The sequence below is a fragment of the Pelodiscus sinensis genome, chromosome 19 (genome assembly GCF_052426305.1).
Source record: "Pelodiscus sinensis isolate ZL-2025 chromosome 19, ASM5242630v1, whole genome shotgun sequence".
NCBI classification, from domain to species: domain Eukaryota; kingdom Metazoa; phylum Chordata; order Testudines; family Trionychidae; genus Pelodiscus; species Pelodiscus sinensis.
The window spans coordinates 8,326,259-8,345,912 of record NC_143070.1 but is presented as its reverse complement, the minus strand read 5'-3'; the positions used below and the strand labels follow the sequence as shown (position 1 = coordinate 8,345,912).

The 19,654-nt window shown below is 58.4% G+C and overlaps 2 protein-coding genes across 2 annotated transcripts; one reads left to right on the top strand and one right to left on the bottom strand.

The window, feature by feature from the left end:
• Positions 1-1,847: 1,847 nt before the first annotated feature.
• On the bottom strand, positions 1,848-19,314 carry LOC142823239 (zinc finger protein RFP-like). The gene is made up of 7 exons (XM_089770886.1): positions 18,699-19,314; positions 17,305-17,400; positions 14,714-14,944; positions 8,815-8,837; positions 7,625-7,740; positions 4,516-4,575; positions 1,848-3,133 (listed from the first exon to the last, which is right to left on the bottom strand). The coding sequence occupies exons 1-7, from the start codon at positions 19,113-19,115 to the stop codon at positions 2,622-2,624; spliced, it is 1,455 nt and encodes a 484-aa protein (XP_089627012.1). The 5' UTR covers positions 19,116-19,314; the 3' UTR covers positions 1,848-2,621.
• Positions 9,625-10,777, top strand: LOC149522147 (uncharacterized). The gene is made up of 2 exons (XM_089770872.1): positions 9,625-9,985; positions 10,181-10,777. Exons 1-2 carry the CDS (start codon positions 9,640-9,642, stop codon positions 10,660-10,662), a joined length of 828 nt encoding a protein of 275 aa, XP_089626998.1. The 5' UTR covers positions 9,625-9,639; the 3' UTR covers positions 10,663-10,777.
• Positions 19,315-19,654: the final 340 nt, after the last annotated feature.

Below are 19,654 nucleotides of genomic sequence, written 5' to 3'. Positions count from 1 at the left end.
TTGCTCCATCCCCACCTTTCTCAGGCCGACCCCTTCTTTCAAGCCTTCTCCCAGCACCTCCCCTCCCCCTTTAGCCCCCAATGCCCTTCCCTTCTCCTCTCCTCTCCCAGAATCACCCCGGCCCCCTCCCACTGACACCTCCCCTCCTGCCCTTTCCCTCATTGTCTGCACTCGGCCCCCTGCCATTTGTCTCTCTTCCACCCTGTCTCTTGATACCTTCCCCTTTTTTCCTCCTCCCCCTCCACATAAGCCCTTTACTTTTCCCCCTTCCCCCTCTGCACAAGACCCTTCCTCTCCCCTCTCCCCCTCCGAATAAGCCCCTTCCCCCTCTCCTGCCACACAAGACCTTCCTCTTCCCCCTCCCCCTCCGAATAAGCCCCTTCCCCCTCTCCTGCCACACAAGACCTTCCTCTCCCCCTCTCCCTCTGAATAAGCCTTTCCCTACCTTCTGCCTTCCACTTCGTGGGGCTGGAGTCTGCGCTCAGGCCCAGAGTTCAAACCCAGAGCCAGCCAGGCCAGGTCCCACAACGTGGCCCTGAAGAGTTTTAAAATCCCAGGCCGTGATGTCACGTCACACCTGAGTGTCCTCCCCGCCCACCTGCAATGCCGTGCATGGCAGCAGCAGATGGTGAGGGGGAGCTGCGCACGGCAGGAAAGGTCCGGGGCCAAGAGGGACTCTCTGGGGGCAGGGTGGGAGGACGCGCAGGGCAGGCTAGAGGGGGGGGGCTGGTGCCCACTCCAAGCAAAGCCGGGGGAGAGACCTCAAATGTTCAGTACTCCATTACTCCTCCTGAAATGAGCGCGTCTACACTGGCATGTGCTTTTGCGCAAGAGCATCTGTGCCAGTGTAGATGCTCTCTTGCGCAAGAAAGCTCCGTTGGCCATGTTAGCCATAGGGGTTTCTTGCACAAGAAATTCATGTTGCCGGTCTACACTGGCCTCTTGCACCAGAGGGCTTATTCCTCGTGGGGGGAGGAATAACTCTTCCAGAAGAAGCCCTGTTTTCCGACGGTGTACTGTAAATTTACTTGCGCAAGAATGCACGTGCAGTGTGAACACCCAGCAAGTTTTTGCGTGTTCTTGCACAAAAAGCCACCAGTGTAGACGTAGCCTCATTGTATGAGAAATAAGGGAAGTTGGAGGCAGACTGCTTCATTTTGAACTAAGTGCTGTGTAGATGCTCCCAATTTCAAAATAAGAAACGCAATTGACATTGCTCACTTTGTGTGGCTTATTTTGAGTTAAGCCCTGCTGTGGAGACGCATCCTAACAGGGTTCAAGAAAGAGCTGGATAAATTCATGGAGGTTTGGTCCTTTAATACTTATTTGCCAGGATGAGCAGAGATGATGATCTTAGATTCTGTTTGCCAGGGGCTGGAAATGGGCGACGGGGAGGGATCATGTGATGTTCACTTCCTCTGGGGATCTCGCTTTGTCCACTGTGGGACACTGGGCTGGATGGGCCTCGTGTCTGACTCCATATGGCCACTTATGTTCTTATGTCCTTAAAGAGCCCCCGCCCTGCTGCACCCAAGTGTGTCTGCACTGACACAGACGCAGCAGCGCAGGGTCCCGGGTACCTGAGTCCAGTCGTGAGTTCACAGAGAATCTGAGTCCTGCTTCTGTTCAGTAGAATAGTCTGAACGGCAAACACCCCTCCCCCTACAAAAACTACCCCCTAGAGACAGCAACCCCCCCCCCCCCCCCCCTTTGTGGCAACAATCCATTTCCTAGACGGGGGAACACACCAAAGAGCAACCGGACAGGGGCAGATGGAAACATTTTATTAAAGCGAATGATTCCCACACAGTTCCTGACACACAAGTTACACAGGGGCTGGGCAGGGAGGGGTCCCTGGCCTCTGTGTGTCGGGGGCTGGGAATGGGCGACAGGGGAGGGGTCACTGGATGTTCCCTGTTCTGTTCCCTCCCTCTGGGGCACCTGGCACTGGCCACTGGGGGCCGATAGGACACGGGGCTGGATGGGCCTCTGGTCTGACCCAGTCTGGCTGCTCTGATGTTCCCTGGTGAGCGCCCCCCATAGACTAGCTCAGGCAGCTCCCTGCCGGGCCTGCTGGCTTGTCCCAGACACTCCCATCCCCCGTCACTCAGGCTGGGGGCTCACAGCGTCGTGCCAGGGATTTTCTGGGCAGCTACAATTCCAGGCAGCACCGTTCAGCGTTGCAATACCCCAGCTCCTGCCTGGAGCTCGCTCCTTGTCTCCAGCTCTGCCGGGGAGAGCAACGTTCCCAGCAGGCAGCAGCTTCAGGAGCCGGGGCCGGCTGCTTTCCTGAGCCCAGCTGACCCCAGAGTCCCCAAGGCAGCCGGAGGGTTAGTGGGGGGCAGAGCCGTTGGGTTGGTCGATTTGTGTGACCTGATTTGAACTCTGTCTGTCCCCAGCCCGGCTGTTAGCCCTCCCCCTGCCCAGCCCCCAGCTCTGCCCTTCAGGGCCTGTCTGCTCCTGGGGCTGCAGTAGGGTCCTTCCACCTACAGTAAGTGGAGCTGCAGGGAGGGAGGGGAAGGAGCTTCCAGGGATCACAGAGATGAGGAGCCAGGATCTGGGTACCGGGGAGTCCTTCAGGGTCACACAGACTGGGGTGTGTGAGGCCAGAGGGGCTGGTGTCAGGGAAACAGTCGGAGCTCGGTGTCTGTGTCCCCCACCCAGATCCAGGGTCGGATTCTCTCCCCGGGGAGGGAGCCTGGCGGGAAAGTGAAGATCGAAGCCTCGGTTCCAGCATCGATAAATGTCACCTGCCCCTGGTCACAGTCCAGACAAACCCGGATCCTGTTGGGGGGGCTCAGGGGCAGGGGGGTCTCAGGGTCAATGAGAGTCCGGAACTCATCCCACCACCACCACACAGCCCAGATCCCGCCCTTGGGTCTCAGGCTGATCCCTCCCTTCCTTCTCACAGACTCTCTGGCCACTCCCACAGCCCATCGCCTACCCCCCACCTCCACCTCCCAGTAATGTCTCCCCGAGGTGAAGCCCTCACGGCAGAGCACACAGGGCCAAGTGTCAAATCTCTCCGGGGTGTCGGGCCGTGGCTGCCGGGTGTGTGTCCATCTCACACGTTTCCCATCCTCCGACAGGACAAACTGGGGATGCGCCGTGTCTGGATCCAGAGTCACGTTGGCTGGGGGAGAATCAGAGCGTGAGGGGCAGAGCTCGGCCCTGGGGAGGGGGTGGGGGGGTCGATGGCGTCAGGGACAGAATCTGCCCCAGCTGGGCAGTGACTCAGGGACTCTCCTGCCTCCAGGGGCGCCCGGCTCTGAGTGGGGAGCAGCCCTGAGGTCTCGGCCCAGCCCAAGGGGCAGCTCACTCCCCGGCAGGGAGGGGCCGTGGCAGAGAGAAGGGGTCAGAGGGGCCCTGACACTGGGAATCTGCCCCCCTCCCCCTGGGCCGGGGACAAGCGACTCTGGGCCGGGGACCCCAGAGGGACGGGATGGAAACTGCCTGGTCAGGGCTGGCTGAATCTAGGCCCTGCCCTCGGCTGGGCCCCTCCCCATTGAAATGTCCCTGGGTCCCAGCTGCCTCTGGGCAGGGTTTGTGATCCCCGCTGTGACACGTCTCCCCCGTAAGGCACGTCTGGGCTCGGCTCCTTTCCCGCCACACTGGGGCTCTGGGCCGAGCTCTGACCTGCCCCCCACCAGGCTGCTCAGCCTCTGGCCCAGTGCCCAGACCCCGCAGAGCCAGCAGGGAGGGGCAGGGACCGGCCCCAGCTGGGCTGGGCGGGAAGAGGCTGAACAAGGCGAGTCCTGCACTGGGGGTGCCCAGGCGCCGTGCGGAGGGAACGGGAGTGTCTCTGTCCCAGCCATGGCAGGAGGCTGACTCAGGGCTGACAGAAGGAAGAGGGGCCCAGGGAGCTGAGGGGGGTCCCAGCGGGGGCTGGGCGGAGGGAGAGAGAAGCTGAGCTCACGCGGGGCGAGAGGAAAAGGGGAACAGGACCAGAGCTCTGCTCTCAGCAGCTCCCCAGCTTCCTGCCATGGGCCCAGGGCTGCCCCTGTCTGTGCCCCGGGCCCTGGTGCTCTGGGGTCTGATCCATCCCTTCCCCCAGCAGAGCAGGGACCCTCCCATGGACTCTTGGGTCCTCTGCCGGTGGCAGGAGAAAGAGCAACGTCCCCGAGTGCCCCAGAGTCCAGGCTGGGCACAGCCCCTCAGTCACTGGGGGGAAGGGAAACTCCCCACTTGGACCCCCCCACCTCTCCCACGCCAGAGAACAAGGTGAGACCAAGGCTGAGAGGACACAGGGAGGGGTGAGGCCGAGGGTTTTGGATACTGGACGGGGGGTACAAGCTGAGGCAGAGAGTTGGGGGGCTGGAGGGGCTGAGGTCTCCGGGGGAGCCTTGGGGATAAGGGGCTCTGGGCAGGGGGTTGGGCTCTGGGCTGGGGCTGTGGGCTATGGGGCGGCTCAGGAGGAGGAGTCTGGGGGCAGGAGGTGGCCCCCAGGGTGGAGGAGGCTCTGGGAGGGGCAGTTTGTGGGGCTCTGAGGGGGGCAAGGGGCCCGAGGCAGCTCACCTGGTCTGTATGCTCCTCGGGGTTCCCCACTTTGAGCCTCCAGTGCGGCCGGCAGAGTGTCTGGGGGAGGGGAGGGGCAGATTCAGGTTTGCACGGGGAGCCCAGAGCCGGGTTGTCGTGTCACAGACACACTCAGGCCTCCTGCACGTCCGGCCTTTTGTCGTTCCTTAGGCCCAGGCCCTGCAGAGCCTTTGGAATCAAAGCTGATTTCGGCACTTTGGTCCCTGGGTACTAACGGGATGTTCGGAGAGTGTGAGATCCTGGCTCTCGCTGGGAGCTGTTTATCCCTGGGGAAACTGAGGCAGGGGAGGTGGGCTCCATGAGACAGATTCACCCTGTGCCGGCAGAGCAGGGTGGGGAGGCCACTTGTGACTGGTTGGTCAGTGGCTGCAGGGGCCGGGGCTGGGCTTGGCTCAGGCTCAGGCAGAGTCACATCCCAGTTACAATGCCTGGGCCAGGGCACAGAGAGCCAGAGGCCCAGTGTTACACTGCCCACGCCCCTCTGTCCACCCACCCCGCCTCGTCCCCCCACCTTCGACCCCACACTCCGCAGCCCTCTCAGGGACAGGCCTGTGCTGTAGGGTGGGGAGGCCCACGTCCCTCTGTCCTTCCTCCCACTGCCTCATCCCTCCCTCAGCTACCCCCGCCCCCATCTCTAGCTCTCCCAGGGACAGGCCTTGGGCCTGCAGCTGCCGGGAGGAGGCACAAAAGGCCCCTGTGCTGGAGGGACCCCTCGCCGTGGGGGGGGGGGCTTTCTCCTTCCCTGCAGCCCCTTGGCCCAAACAGGCTGCCAGGAGGGGCTGGGCCCAGCTTCAACAAACGGCCATTAATTGAGGGGCCTGTGTCTGGGGGGCTGCACTGCCCTGGGGCCCCTGCAGCCTCTGGCTGGGAGAGACGCAGGGGCCCAAGCGAAGGGATTTTGCTGAATGTGGCCTGAAGGTTGTGACCCTTCCTGAGTCGGGAGTTGATGGGAGACGCCCTCAGGCCGGGCCCGGCTCCTTCTCCTCTCGCTCGGCTTGGCTAGTGGGGAAGTGCTGAGAACTGGGACCAGGGTCGTTGCTCTGTCCACGTTTGGAGACTGAACCTGGGTATTTACACCAGGGCTTGGGCAAAATCCGGCCCAGGGGCTGGATCCGGCCACCAAGCCACCTGATCCAGCCTGTGGCCCCCCCTGCCGGGACCCTCAGGCACACGCAGCTGCCGTGGTTTAAAGCTCAGTCCCTGGGGCTCTGGGCTCTGCAGCGAGGGGGGGGCTTCATGTGCTCTCCCCACCCCCAGCCCAATCCTCAGCTCCGATTGACTGGAAACAACCGGCCAATAGGAACTGAGAGATTGGCCTGGGGGCAGGGAGCAGCACAAGCCTCTTCCCCCTCCCGGAGCTGAGAGCCACATGGAGGGAGCAGCCTGCAATTTTAGTGATCTGGGGCAGCAGCAGTCAGGGAGCCCAGCCTGCCTTGGGGTGCTGCAGGGCTGCTGGCTGGGAGCTACTTAGGTAAGTGCCTCCCAGACACAGCCTGCCTCTGGCACCCCAGCCCCTCCTGCATCCCAACTCAATTCCCTAGGTCACCCTCCAAGCCCTCTGTACCCCTTGTCCCAGGTCACAGCTCCCTTCCAGACCCTTTACCCCTCCTACATCCCTTCCCCAGGCCAGAATCCTCTCCTGAACCAAGTCCCTCTCCCTGACTCTGCACCCCAATTCTCTGACCAAAGTCAACCACCCAAACCCTCTGCACTCTGCACCCCCCTTTTCCCCTTCTCCCAGGCACAGCTCCTTCCCAGACCCTGTACCCCCCTCCTACACTTCTCCCCCAGGCCAGAATCCTCTCCTGCACCCAGACCCCACCCCAACCCAAAACAACACCCCCTCCCCCGACCCAGGTCACCACCCCAAACTCCCTGTCATACCCCACACCATCTCCTTCACTACAGTCCCTTACCCCATGCGCCGTTCTGCTCCCAACCTCCACCCTAGACCCTGCACCCCCGCCACAGCAAAGTGTGGCCCCTGGCCACATTCCAAAATCTTGGAGTGGGCCCCACCAAGAATTATTCCTCCACCTCCCCTGCAATTGATGCTGATTGGCTTGGCTTGGGCCTGGCAAGCTGTGTGCTTGCCATAAGGGAAATTTGTCCTGCATTGACCTTGCCCTTAGAGTGTGCCTAGACTACAGGGTTTTTTCGACAAAAGTGGACTTTTGTCGACAAAACTATACCTGCGTCTACACTGCCGCTGAGTTCTGTCGACATAACGTCGACAGAACTCAGCAGTTTTGTCGATGGCTATAAACGTCATTCTACAAAGGATAACAGAGTTCTGTCGACAGAAGGCGTTATTGCATCTACACTGTCCTTTGTGTCTACACTGTCATGTCGACAAAGCGGCTTGCTTTGTCGACAGAACTGGATGTCGTCTAGATGCTTTGTCGACAGAAGCTTTGACGACAGTATCTGTCAGCAAAACTTCTGTTGACAGAAGCCTGTCGTCTAGACATACCCTTAAAGTGCCATGTTCCTCAGTTGCTCTGCGAGACACAGATGTGTTGCCCGCACAAGGTGCTTGCAGACAGACACCCAAAGTGACCTGCCCAGGCCAGGGAGCGACGTCCAGAGACCCCCTGCGGAGAACTGACCTATGCACATCAGAAAAGAGAGTAACTTGAAAATTTCTTGGACAGCAAAAACCCTCCAGCAATTCAAAGTTCCTGTGTGAGCCATGCACAAGTCACATAAGATACTTACTGCCCCTAATGCAAAGGTGATTGGAACAAAACTCGTTTGGGTATCATCTGGATGGTTATAACAGGTCAGATACTGTAAGGGGTGATCCTACTATCACAGGAGAAATGCACCATGACCCGCCTGTGCCCCAGGAGAAGGGAACTGGGCGTGTTTCTCTCCCTGGCGTTTCTCACTCTCACAGTCACTGTCATTGCAAAGGCTGCTTCTGAATAAACAAGGGTTTGAATTAATCAACCTGCGTATCTTGGAGCCCAAGTCTGGACCATTCACCCCCCAATTACATGAAAGCATCATCTAATTATGAACCAATTGACCAGCACCATTCTCCTTCAATGGTGTCACTTTCCCCTCCTCCATCCCCCCTAGGTACCTTTGAACTCCCTCAGCATCTCCGACAGCGCAATAGCTTTCTGGGAGAAACCACGGACTTGTTCTTCCAGTTCAGGAGCCATCTCCTCTGGCTGCTGGGCCCGCACCTTCTCACACCTGGGGAGAAAAAAACATCCCCTGGTGACACTGCAGTGGTTTCCAGCCTTTTCAACCATGTGGGCCCCTTTTCAAGCTATGAAAATTTTATGGACCACTGTCCCCTCCCTGGGGGAGAAAAAAAAAGGAAAACAAAAAGAAGGATCAGACCCACCGCAACGGGCCCAATCCTTGCTTTTGAACTTTCCACAGATCCCCTGCAGTACCCTCGTGGACCATCAAGGGTTTAGGGTTGCCAGACACTTTCATAAAAAATACCTCCCCCTCACATGGCAGGAGCAAAAACAACAACAACAAAAACCAACTGAACAAAAAAAAAAAAGCGTCACTGCGCCTTTAAATCCCCAGAGTCCCCTCTCTCCATGTTGGGAACCACGGCCCTACCAGATGCAGCAGGGGAAAAATGTTCAAGCAGCCTTCCGACCAAGAGAAACAGAAAATACCAGACATTTTACCGGACAGAGGCCACAAATACCGGACTGTCCTGGCCAATACAAAACACCTGGCAACCCTGCAGGGGTCTGCGGCCCACAGGTTAGGAACTGCTCTGATCCTGCCATGACTGACTCAGTTCTTAAGTTCTGGTTAGTGGGTATTTGAGTCTCCACGACCAAGTCACTCCTGGGCCTCCAGGCGCTGAGGGACGGGAGGTTCCCAGGGGAAGGGCTGTAGGAATCTGCCCACTAGGAACGAGACTGAGACACCAGCTCCCCCTCCCTGGCTCATCCCACACAGGTCTCCAAACAGCCCTCGGGTGGGAAAGACCCTGGATCCTGCTGCCCAGGGCTGAATGGTGCCCAGCGCCCAGCAGGGACAGGCCCATGTCCCACCCCTCAGCCCTGGGGCAGCCAGTCCCCAGGGAGGTGACATGGGTAGAATGTACCACAGGCCAGTCTGCGCCTTTCCCTGGGGAGTTGCAGAGTCGTCTCTAAAAGGGCAAGGGCCTCAGAGTCAGAGATTTGAATCCCAAATGTGACCTTCCCACATGTTCCGCTGTGGAGCCCTGGGGAGAGGCAGCGACAACTTCACTGCCCAGTATTTCCCCAGTGCTGTGAGGGGGTGAGAGCCACCGACCTGCTCAAGGTGCTTCTGACGTCCTGGGGAGAGAGAGAGAGAGAGAGAGAGTTTCAGTCCCACTTGACACACACTGTGAATTCCAAGGGAGGGATTTGGTGAGTGAGGGGGAACTAGGCTTTGCCTGGCACCAGAGCCATGGACCCCTGAGCGAATGGGGCTTTGCCATCTCTAGTCTCTCTGGGTATGTCTACACTACAGCGCTAGTTCGAACTAACTTAGTTCGAATTAGGGTATGTCTACACTAGAAAGTTAGTTCGAACTAACGGACGTTAGTTCGAACTAACTTTCCTATGCGCTACACTAGCGCTCCGTTAGTTCGAACTTAATTCGAACTAACGGAGCGCTTAGTTCGAACTAGGTAAACCTCATTTTACGAGGACTAACGCCTAGTTCGAACTAGCTAGTTCGAACTAAGGGCTGTGTAGCCCTTTAGTTCGAACTAGTGGGAGGCTAGCCCTCCCCAGGTTTCCCTGGTGGCCACTCTGGCCAACACCAGGGAAACTCTATTGCCCCCCTCCCGGCCCCGGAGCCCTTAAAGGGCCATGGGCTGGCTACTCACTTTGTGCCAGTTGCAAGGCTGCCAGCACCCGTGCCTGCACAGCCTGCACCTGCCACAGGATGAGCCAGCCATCCGAGGGCTCCCAGCCCTCCACTGCTCCCCACGACCAGCCTGGCGGCTCCCGGGAGCCTGCCCGGGGGCGCAAAAGGCGGGCGCCCGCCTGGTCAAGTGCGGAGATCATGGACCTCATCGAGGTTTGGGGGGAAGCCTCCAATGTCCACGATCTCCGCACTAGCCACCGGAACGCGGCCGTCTATGGACGCATGGCTGCCAGCCTGGCCGCCAGGGGCCACCAGCGCAGCCGGGAGCAGGTGCGCTGCAAGATTAAAGACTTGCGGCAGTCCTACTCCTGGGCCTGCCTGCCAGAGGCTGACCCGGAGGCCTGCCCCCACTTCCATGCCCTGGACCGCATCCTGGGGCCTCATGCCGTCCCTGCCCCCCGGGACGTGATTGACCCCGGGGCAGAGGGACCGCTCCTGGACACCGAGGAGGAGGAAGAGGGCTCTGAGAGCCAGGAGCCTGCCGCCAGCCTTCCCAGGACCCGGGACCCCCGAGGCACCCCACAGAGCCGCTCGCCTGCATCATCAGAGGCCGGGGAGGCGTCCACCTGTGAGTACCCTCGTGTTCCCCTTATGTGTACGGGGGGCTGGGGCGAGAGGGAGCCCCGGGACCGTGCGCCTGGGCCTTGCCCACTACGGAGCAGCAGCTGGGGATCCTGCAGGGGCCCTGGCCTTGCAGAGGGGAGCTGGGTTTCACACACCTGGGCCCCTGGGGTAATTGACCGCTGGTCTTCTTGCACCACAGCTGCAGCACCGGGGACTGCAGGGCGCACCACACCGCCTGCAGCAGCCGCCCGCGCCCGGGCAAGCAGGACAGCCAGGAACCAGGAGGACTACCAGAGGCGGCATCTCCGGTTCCTGGACCGACAGCTCCGTCTCCAGGACCACTGGGTCCAGGAGGACCTCAGGCTGCGCCAGAGGAGTCTGGAGGCCCTGGAGGAGCAGGGCCGTGCCCTGCGAGGCCACCTCCAGAGCCTGCTAGACCGCTTTCCATTTCCTCCTCCCCCTGCTCCCCCTCTTGCTCCCCCTCTTGCTCCCCCTGCTCCCCCTCTTGATCCCCCTCTTGCTCCCCCTGCTCCCCCTGCTCCTCCTGTTCCTCCTGCTTCCGCTCCTGCTTCCTCCACACCCCCTGTCCTCTCTGCCCCCCCCTCCACAACCATTCCCCACCGACGCCCCCGGACCCGCAGTGTGGCGAGACGGGAGAGGCACCCAGACTCCCACCCCTGAGCTTTCCTTTCCCTTCCTCCCTTCCCTCCCCTCCCCTTCCAGCTCCCTCGTCCCAGGTTTCCCCCTCCCTTCTCCCACCTTCATTCCTCCCTCCCCCACCCCAGTTCTCTGAAATAAACAGACGTTTTTGTTTGAAAAACAGGTGTCTTTATTGTACAGTAGATAGGGAGGGGAAAGGGGAAGGGGGGGGTAGGGTGGAAGAAGGCCCCGGTGGGGCATGCAGGGAGAGGTCAGTCCTCCTCCTCCTCCACCTGGAAGCTCTCCCGCAGGGCTTCCCGGATCCGGATGGCCCCCCGCTGGGCTTCCCGGACGGCGGTGGTGCGGGGCTGACCGTAGTGTCCAGCCATGCGGTCAGCCTCAGCCATCCAGGCTGGCAAGAAAGCCTCCCCCTTCCGCTCACACAAATTGTGGAGCACACAACATGCCGCCACCACGGGAGGGATGTTGTGCTCGGCCAGGTCCAGACGGGTGAGGAGGCATCGAAAGCGGGCTTTCAGTCGCCCGAAGGCCCCCTCCACCACGATGCGGGCCCTGCTCAGCCTGTTATTGAAGGCCTGGCGGGAGGGATTGAGGTGCCCCGTGTAGGGCTTCATGAGCCAGGGCTGCAGTGGGTAGGCGGCATCCCCCACCAGGCAGACGGGCATGTCCACGTCCCCGACCCTGATGTGGCGGTCGGGGAAGAAGGTCCCGTCCTGCAGCCGCTGGCACACGGAGGAGTTCCGGTACACCCGGGCGTCGTGTGCTTTGCCGGACCAGCCCACATTTATGTCCGTGAACTGTCCCCGGTGGTCACACACGGCCTGCAGGATGACGGAGAAGTACCCCTTGCGGTTCACGTACCGGGACGCCTGGTGTTCCGGGGCACGGATGGGGATGTGCGTCCCGTCGATGGCCCCCCCGCAGTTGGGGAAGCCGAGGGCGCCGAATCCCCGGATGACGGCATCCGGGTCGGCGAGGCGGACCACCCTGCGGAGCAGCACCCGGTTGATGGCCTTGACCACCTGCGGAGAGAGACACAGCAAAGCGTCAATCAGTGGGGCGCCCGGGTGGCTGGGAGCATTCATGCCCTGGCAGTGCCCCGCGCCCCACTCCCGGAAGCAACCCCCCTGGCGGCGTGTAGTACGGCCGGGACAGCCCGACCCCTCCGGTGCGGGGCGCCTTCGCCTCCTCCCGCCCCCCCCTTTGTCCCTGGGGCGGCCCATCCCCTCCTCGCAGCCCCCCTCCTCCCCGGCTCGGTGGCCGACGAGCGCCGTACCTGCATGAGCACTGCTCCGACAGTGGATCTCCCCACGCCGAACTGGTTCCCGACGGATCGGTAGCTGTCCGGCGTGGAGAGCTTCCAGAGGGCGATGGCCACCCGCTTCTGGAGGGGGATGGCGGGCCTCATGCGAGTGTCCCTTCTTTGCAGGGCAGGGGCGAGCCACTCGCAGAGCTCCAGGAAGGTGTCCCTCCTCATCCTAAAGTTCTGGGTCCACTGTCGGTCGTCCCAGCGCTCCAGGACGATGCGGTCCCACCAGTCGCTGCTGGTGTCCAGACGCCAGATGCGGCGGGGCACGCCGGTGCCGGGGCGCCGCCGCGGCTCCTCCATGGCCCCCAGGGCGGCCAGGCGGAGAGGCAGGGGGCTGACGTTCCCCAGGTGGTGCCAGGCAGCCTCGAGCCATTGCTGGCAGGCTTGCAGTAGCAAGTCCAGAACGTGCACCAGAAGGTGCAGGGCGAGCCGTGGCTCCATGTTGCCACCTGCGGCAGTCCCCCCCGAAGGGAAGCACCGACACAGACGGGCACAGAGACCGACGCTTTGCTGTCCCTCGGCAAGGTTGGCAAGCAAGCAGGAAAAGCTGAGAACCGGCTGTCCAGGGGGGGGTCCCTTTAAGCACGAGCCTCAGATAGCCTCAGACAGCAGCCACACAAAGCAACTGCTGACCTGATGCCCTGCCAGAACCGGTTTCAGCTGCCCTTAAATGCCCCCCTGCGTCCAATCAGTGTGGACGCGCTAGTTCGAACTAGCAAAACGCTAGTTCGAACTAGTTTTTAGTTCTAGATGCGCTAGTTCGAACTAGCTTAGTTCGAATTAACTAATTCGAACTAAGTTAGTTCGAACTAGCGCTGTAGTGTAGACGTACCCTTAGTTAATTCAAACTAAGCTAATTCGAACTAACGCAACTAGAACTAAAAACTAGTTCGAATTAGCATTGAGTGGACTCTGAACAGGGCTTAAGGATGGCCGGAAGAAGTGCCGGCAGGGCATCAGAGGAGGACTTAGAGCATGGAGCTGATGTCTCAGGCTAGCCGAGGACTGCGCTTAAAGGGTCCCGACCCCCACCCCGGACAGACAGTTCTAAGGGGTGCCCCGCTTGAAAACCAGTCCTGGCTTGGATTGCCCGGAGTGCCCACACTGGGCACATCACAGCACTCGGCCATCAGCCCGGCTGCACTTGCCGCAGGCTGCCATCTGGGGAGAGGGGGCAATTGGGGGGCTGCAGGAGAGCTTCCACCCCCAGAAACCCGCAGAGCCAGCCCAGTCCTCCCCATCGGGGGCTCGTACCCCATTCCTCCCTCACCTCCTTCCACTTACCCTTCCCTAGCCCCCCTTCTTATTGATGTACAAAATAAAGATAACGTTTCTTCCAACATTGACTCTGTCTTTATTGAACAAAACTGGGGGAGACTGGGAAAAGGAGGTGGGAGAGGGGAAGAGAAAGGCTGGGAGAGGGGAGGGCAACTAACATGATCAGGGGTTGGGAACAGGTCCCAGATGAAGAGAGGCTACAGAGACTGGGACTGTTCAGCTTAGAAAAGAGGAGATGGAGCGGGGACAGGATAGAGGTCTCTAAAAGCAGGGGTTGGGTGGAGAGGGTGCACACAGAAAAGTTCTTCATGAGTTCCCCTAAAGAAGGACTAGAGGACACCAAAGGAAAGGAATGGGTAGCCGGCTTGAAACTAGTAAGAGAAAGTTGTTGTTGACAAAGCAAATAGTTAACCTGCGGAACTCCTTGCTGCAGGAGGCTGTGAAGGCTACAACTAGAACAGAGTTGAAAGGGAAGTGAGATCAAGTCATGGAGGTTGGGTCCATGGAGTAGTCTTAGCCAGGGGGTAGGAGTGGTGTCCCTGCCCAAAGTTTGTGGAAGGCTGGAGAGGGATGGCACGAGACAAATGGCTTGGTCACTGTCTTCGGTCCATCCCCTCCAGGGTCCCTAGGGTTGGCCGCTGTTGGCAGACAGGCTACTGGGCTAGATGGACCTTTGGTCTGATCCAGGACGGCCATTGTAAGCTCAGGGCTCAGGGTCGGGGGTCTCAGTGGACCCCCTTGATTTTCATGCCAACCTGCTCCTGGGTGCCCAGGCTGGCAGCTCTCCTGCCCTAGACGGCCACCTTCCTGTGCCTAGTGCGGAGATCGTGGACGAGGTCCATGATGTCCGCACTAGCCCAGGAAGGTGCCCGCCTCTTGCGGTCCAGGGCAATCTCCCGGGAGCCGCCAGCCTGGTCCCGGGAAGAGGGGGTGGGCTGGGGGACATCGGGTGGGTGGCTCTGTGCCGTGCCAGGTGCAGGGTCTGCTGGCTGGGTGCTGGCAGGCTTGCACCTGGCACGGGCACCATAGCCAGCCCGTGCCCCTTTAAGCGGTCCGGGGCCGGGAGGGGGGCATAGAGTTTCCCTGGTGTTGGCCAGAGTGGCCACCAGGGAAACCTGGGGAGGGCTAGCCTCCCACTAGTTCGAATTAAGGGGCTACACACCCCTTAATTCGAACTAGTAAGTTCGAACTAGGCTTAAGCCTCGTAAAATGAGGTTTTCCTAGTTCGAACTAAGCGCTCCGCTAGTTCGATTCAAATTCGAACTAGCGGAGCGCTAGTGTAGCGGCTATGAATGTTAGTTCGAACTAACGTCCGTTAGTTCGAACTAACATTGTAGTGTAGACATACCCTCTGTGCCTGTGGGTCTGCACAAAACAGCAATTCCCATGCCAGGAGGGCGCACACGGAGCCTGACTCCTTTGCCCACCTGTTAGGGGCTGTCCTGTCTCTGTGGTAGCATCTGGGAAATTTCTGCTCAGTCTCACCTGCAGGAATTCACTCGCTGGCTTCTGACACTTCCCCTCCAGCTCCTCGATCCGCTCGCTGAGATGGGAAATCTGCTCCGAGAGTTTGGTGACAGTGTAAGTCCATGTTTTCACTATCATCTCATCCAGCTGCTCCAGCTGGGCCAGCAGGAGTCGCTCTTGTTCCTGCAGGAACTGCCGCAGCTGCTGAAACTCGGCCACAATCTTCTGACACTCGGTTTGTGTCCATTTCTGGAAAAAGAAGAACCAAAGGAAGAACATCACCACCGCTAGGGGAACATGGATAGAGCCTGGGGCCCTTCAAGGAGCGCTGAGTGTGCAGGGGGAGAATCTCTTTGAAAATTCTAAGTCACCAGACAGTGAACAGTCTCCTGCAGTTAGTAGAGAGAAAATTTTCTTACGTCTTCCTGTTTAGCCCCAAAATCTCATGAAGCACGTTTCTGTGTCTGACGTGCTTTGGATCGTGAGTGGCTCATGGCCCCAGCGATGCTGATCCAAAGCAGCAGGGAGCAGGACTCCACACTAGCCCTTGGTGACGTTTTCCACATTATATTTTTTCCTGGGAAAATGCAGATTTGTCACCAAAGACACATTTCATGAATTACTGGCAACGTCACTGGTTATTGTGCTGCAGAAAGAAATATATGACGAATCAAAATATTTGCTTAATTTTTTCTAGAGTTTAAAGTCTGACTTATTTTTGAACCTGTCCTTGTGTTTTATAACATTATTTTAAGGAAATGGCCAAGTTGAAACAAAACATTTTGATTTCTGCCAAAAAAATTTCATTTGATGAAGCAAAAAATCAAATTTGTGATTTGCTAATAATTTTTAAAATAGATAATGTTTTGTTCGACCACTTTTGTTAATATCCTGCCAGCAAAAATCTGGCGTTAGCCCAGCTCTACCCAGAGCCACGCTCACAGACACAGGTGGGATGAAAAAAACAAATGAAACAGTAAGAGAAAAATCAGGCACCCAAGGTGAACGACAGGAATGGAGAAACTGTCACGGCAGAAAGGGTGCGTTTACACAGCAGCGCTATTACAGACTAGCGGCCGTTATTCCAAAATAATATGAGCGTCCACACAGCAATTCCATTATTTCTAAATAAATTCAAAACAACAGGCTTATTCCTCCTTCTGTAAACTTTATTTGATGAGGAATAAGGCCTCTTCTCAAATTGCTATTTCGAAATAGAGGTCGTGTGGGACGCTCCACTGCTGCTACTTCGAAATAGCCCCTCCCCAGGGTGGTTCTGAGTAATTTCTCCTTAGTGTTTCCTGGAGCTCTACATCGACGTACTGCATCCACATTAGGAGAGCCTGCCTTGGACTGATTTCGAGGGTTCCCTGTAGTATGGATGTGCCATTTTGAAATAAGCTATTTTGGGATACAGGCAGTCCCCGAGTTACATAAGTCGGATCCGCAGTTATGAACGGGGTTTGCTGCCCGTCTCCCTGGTCTGTTGAAGACCAGCAGACCAGGGAGACTGGAAGCAAAGACTCTGAGGACGCCGGCGGGACAGACCAGGGAGACGGGGAGCAAAGCCGGGAGCACGCGGGCAGCGGACAGCCCAGACGCGCCGCGGCTGTCCCACTGCCGGTGTCCTCAGAGGCTTTGCTCCCCATCTCTCTGGTCTGCGGGTCTTCAGCAGACCAGGGAGACGGGGAGCAAAGCCGCGGAGCATGCGGGCAGCGGACAGCCCAGACACGCCGCAGCTGTCCCACTGCCGGCGTGTTCCGTGGCTTCGCTCCCCGTCTCCCTGGTCTGCTGGAGACCCACAGACCGGGGAGACAGGGAGCAAAGCGGAGCAAAGCTGTGGAGCACGCGGGCAGCGGACAGCCCAGACGCGCCGTGGCTGTCCCGCTGCCAGCGTGCTCCGCGGCTTTGCTCCGCTTTGCTCCCCGTCTCCCTGGTCTGCTGGAGACCCGCAGACCAGGAAGATGGGGAGCAAAGCCTCTGAGGACGCCGGCAGCAGGACAGCCACAGCACGTCTGGGCTGTCCAGCTGCCCCCGTGCTCCATGGCTTTGCTCCAGACGCCTGTGGTACAGCAGCTGGGGCGCTGCCGGTTGGTCCCGTAGCGCCGCTCTGGGCGCTACTGGACTAACCCGGCAGCACCCCAGCTGCTCTGCCCCAGGCATCCTGATTCAGCTGCTGCTGGTCAGTTTCAGCAGCAGCTGAATCAGGACGCCTGGGGCAGAGCAGCTGGGGTGCTGCTGGGTTGCTCCTGATTCAGCCGCTGCTGAAACTGACCAGCTCTGACTACAGGAAGCCCGAGGCAGAGTTGCTCTGCCCCGGGCTTCCTGGAATCAGCTGCTGATCAGTTTCAGCAGCAGCTGACTTGGGGACGCCTGGGGTTCTTAAGTTGAATCTGTATGTAAGAACTGGCGTCCAGATTCAGCCTGTTGAAACTGATCAGCGGCTGATTCCAGGAAGCCCGGGGCAGAGCAACTCTGCCTCTGGCTTTCTGTAGTCAGCCGCTGGTCAGTTTCAGCAGCGGCTGAATCTGGATGCCAGTTCCGACTTACATACAGATTCAACTTAAGAACAAACCTACAAAGGCAGGGTAATAACACCGGGCACCTACCAGATACTCCTGGCTGGTCTCCTCCCTGCTCACTTTCAGTCCCAGCAGCTTTTCTCTCTCTGCTCTCAGAGTCTTCAGATGGGCCTGGAGCCTCTCCTGGAGACACAGAAACATTTCATGTGACTAAGCAAACAATCAAATGTGAGTTTGCTAATAATTAAAAAATAGATAATTTTTGGTTCAACCCATTTCTTTAATGTCCTGCCAGCAAAGATTGGAGAGGAGCGGGTCCAGCACAGCCACACACTGTGCTCACGACTGCAGGGCCCGGCAGATTTATTGGATCAGAGACACAGAGTCACAGTAATAGACACTGGGAGTGTTTTCAGGGTGTTTGAAATTGTCGAACCTTGTTACAGTAGGGAGCTGGGGTCACATACTCAGACGCTGCATGTGCAGGGGCGGGGGGAGATCGCAGGGGAGGGAGCTGGAAGAGAGGAGGGACACCGCGAGCATCGGGGACCTCCAGAGAGGCTGGGGGGGGGGGGGCGAGTGTGGAGGAGGGACTGAGCAAGGCAAGTGCAGGGTGATAATCTGGCCTGGAGGTCATCACAGGTGGCTGCAAGTGTTTGCAAACAACATTCTGTGTCCATCCCCCATTCCCATTCCTGCTTCTTTCCTTATGTACCTGCTGTGTGTCATGTTCATGAGGCTGAGCCTGGGACTGGGACTGGGACTCTCCCTGTGGCTCAGGAGAGGAGGGTAGGGACGAGGCTGGGCACAGGCTGGCTGCCCTTTCAAGGGAGGAGCTCTCAGCAGGGTCCCTGTAAGCCAGGTGCTTGGGCCCAAGAGCGATTCCAATGCTGCCCAGCTGATTAGCAGAGCGCCCAGGTGCCCACAGCTGGCGGCAGGTGTTTCTATGGGTGGTGCACAGCCACACATGCCTTGGAGCACAGAACAAAATTTATTCCACACACAGATGGAAAACATTAGAAAAAACATTGGTTGTCAGCCCCGCCTGAGACACAGTCAATTCTCCTCCCCAGGAAGGGACAATGAAGGGCAGGATGAGGGGCCCTGGGATCCAACCCGGCCTGGGGTAGGTAAGACAGAGGCCCAGGGAAAGCCAGAGGGAGGAGGCCCCTGGAGCAGGCAGAGGAGACCCTGGATCTTGTTCAGGATAATAAGGCCAAACTCCAGACTCAAAGTCCTGAGAGTCCCTGCTGGGAAAGCAGGGCTGTTACTGGTCACAAAAAATGCCATTGTGGGTCTTTTTTGGGGAAACTGAGGAAGGGCTACCCCATGGCAAGAGGGGCAGTTGGGAGGCAATGACCCTGCTGCGGTGCCCTATTACCACCCATGATCCTATCAGCTAGATTCCCAGGGCGGGAGCTGCTCCCCAGTGCTCCCCCTCAGTCCCACGAGGGCAGGGATCGCAGTCGGCATTTCCCTACCTGGAATTCTGCGGCAGCTTCCTCGGCAGGAATCACGGTGTGATCCTGGTGCCCCTTGGATCTGTCACACACCACACAGATGGGGATTTTATCCTCTCTGCAGAAGAGTTTGAGAGGCTCCTGGTGTTTCTCACACAGTCTCTCTGGGGCTGGTTCGCTCCCTGCCTGCAACCGGAGTTCTCTGGCCATGTCCACAATACTCCTCAGCAGCCTGTCTGACCTGAGGTTCCCCTGGGCAAAGGTCCGTCTGCACTGGGGGCAGGAGACGTCTGCAGTGAGTCCCCTCCAGAACTGGGTGATGCAGGCTCGGCAGAAGCTGTGATCACAGTCCAGAGACACCGGATCGTCGAAATACTCCAGGCAAATGGGACAGGTCATTTCATCCTGGAGCTTCTGTCCTGTAGTCGCAGCAGCCATGGCTTCTCCTGCAGAGACCAGAGAGTTTAGTCTCACTTCCTTCTGCTGGGAAATGGGCGGGCTGCAGTTTGTACAGGTCACTGTTGCCTTTCTGGGTGTGTTCTCCTGCTCCTTCCCTTACAGACTCTACAGCACCTTTGCATGAAGTGTGATGAGTCCAAACTGACAGTCACTCCTCCGAAACATCTGCCAGGCCCCAAACTTGGGCTTAGGCACTCTACACTGCACGCTTGTTTTGGAATAAACTATTCTGGAAGATACATTCTGAAATAAGAGCATCTACACTGTAGGGGTGTGTCTAGACTACAGAGTTTTGTCGACAAAAGTGGACTTTTGTCGACAAAACTCTACCTGCGTCTACACTACCGCTGAGTTCTGTCGACATAATGGCGACAGAACTCAGAAGTTTTGTCGACGCTGGTAAACCTCATTTTACGAGGCATAACGCCTTCTGTCAACAGAGTTCTGTCGACAGAAGGTGTTATTGCCTGTAGGGTTGTGTCTAGACTACAGGGTTTTGTCGACAAAGCAGCTTGCTT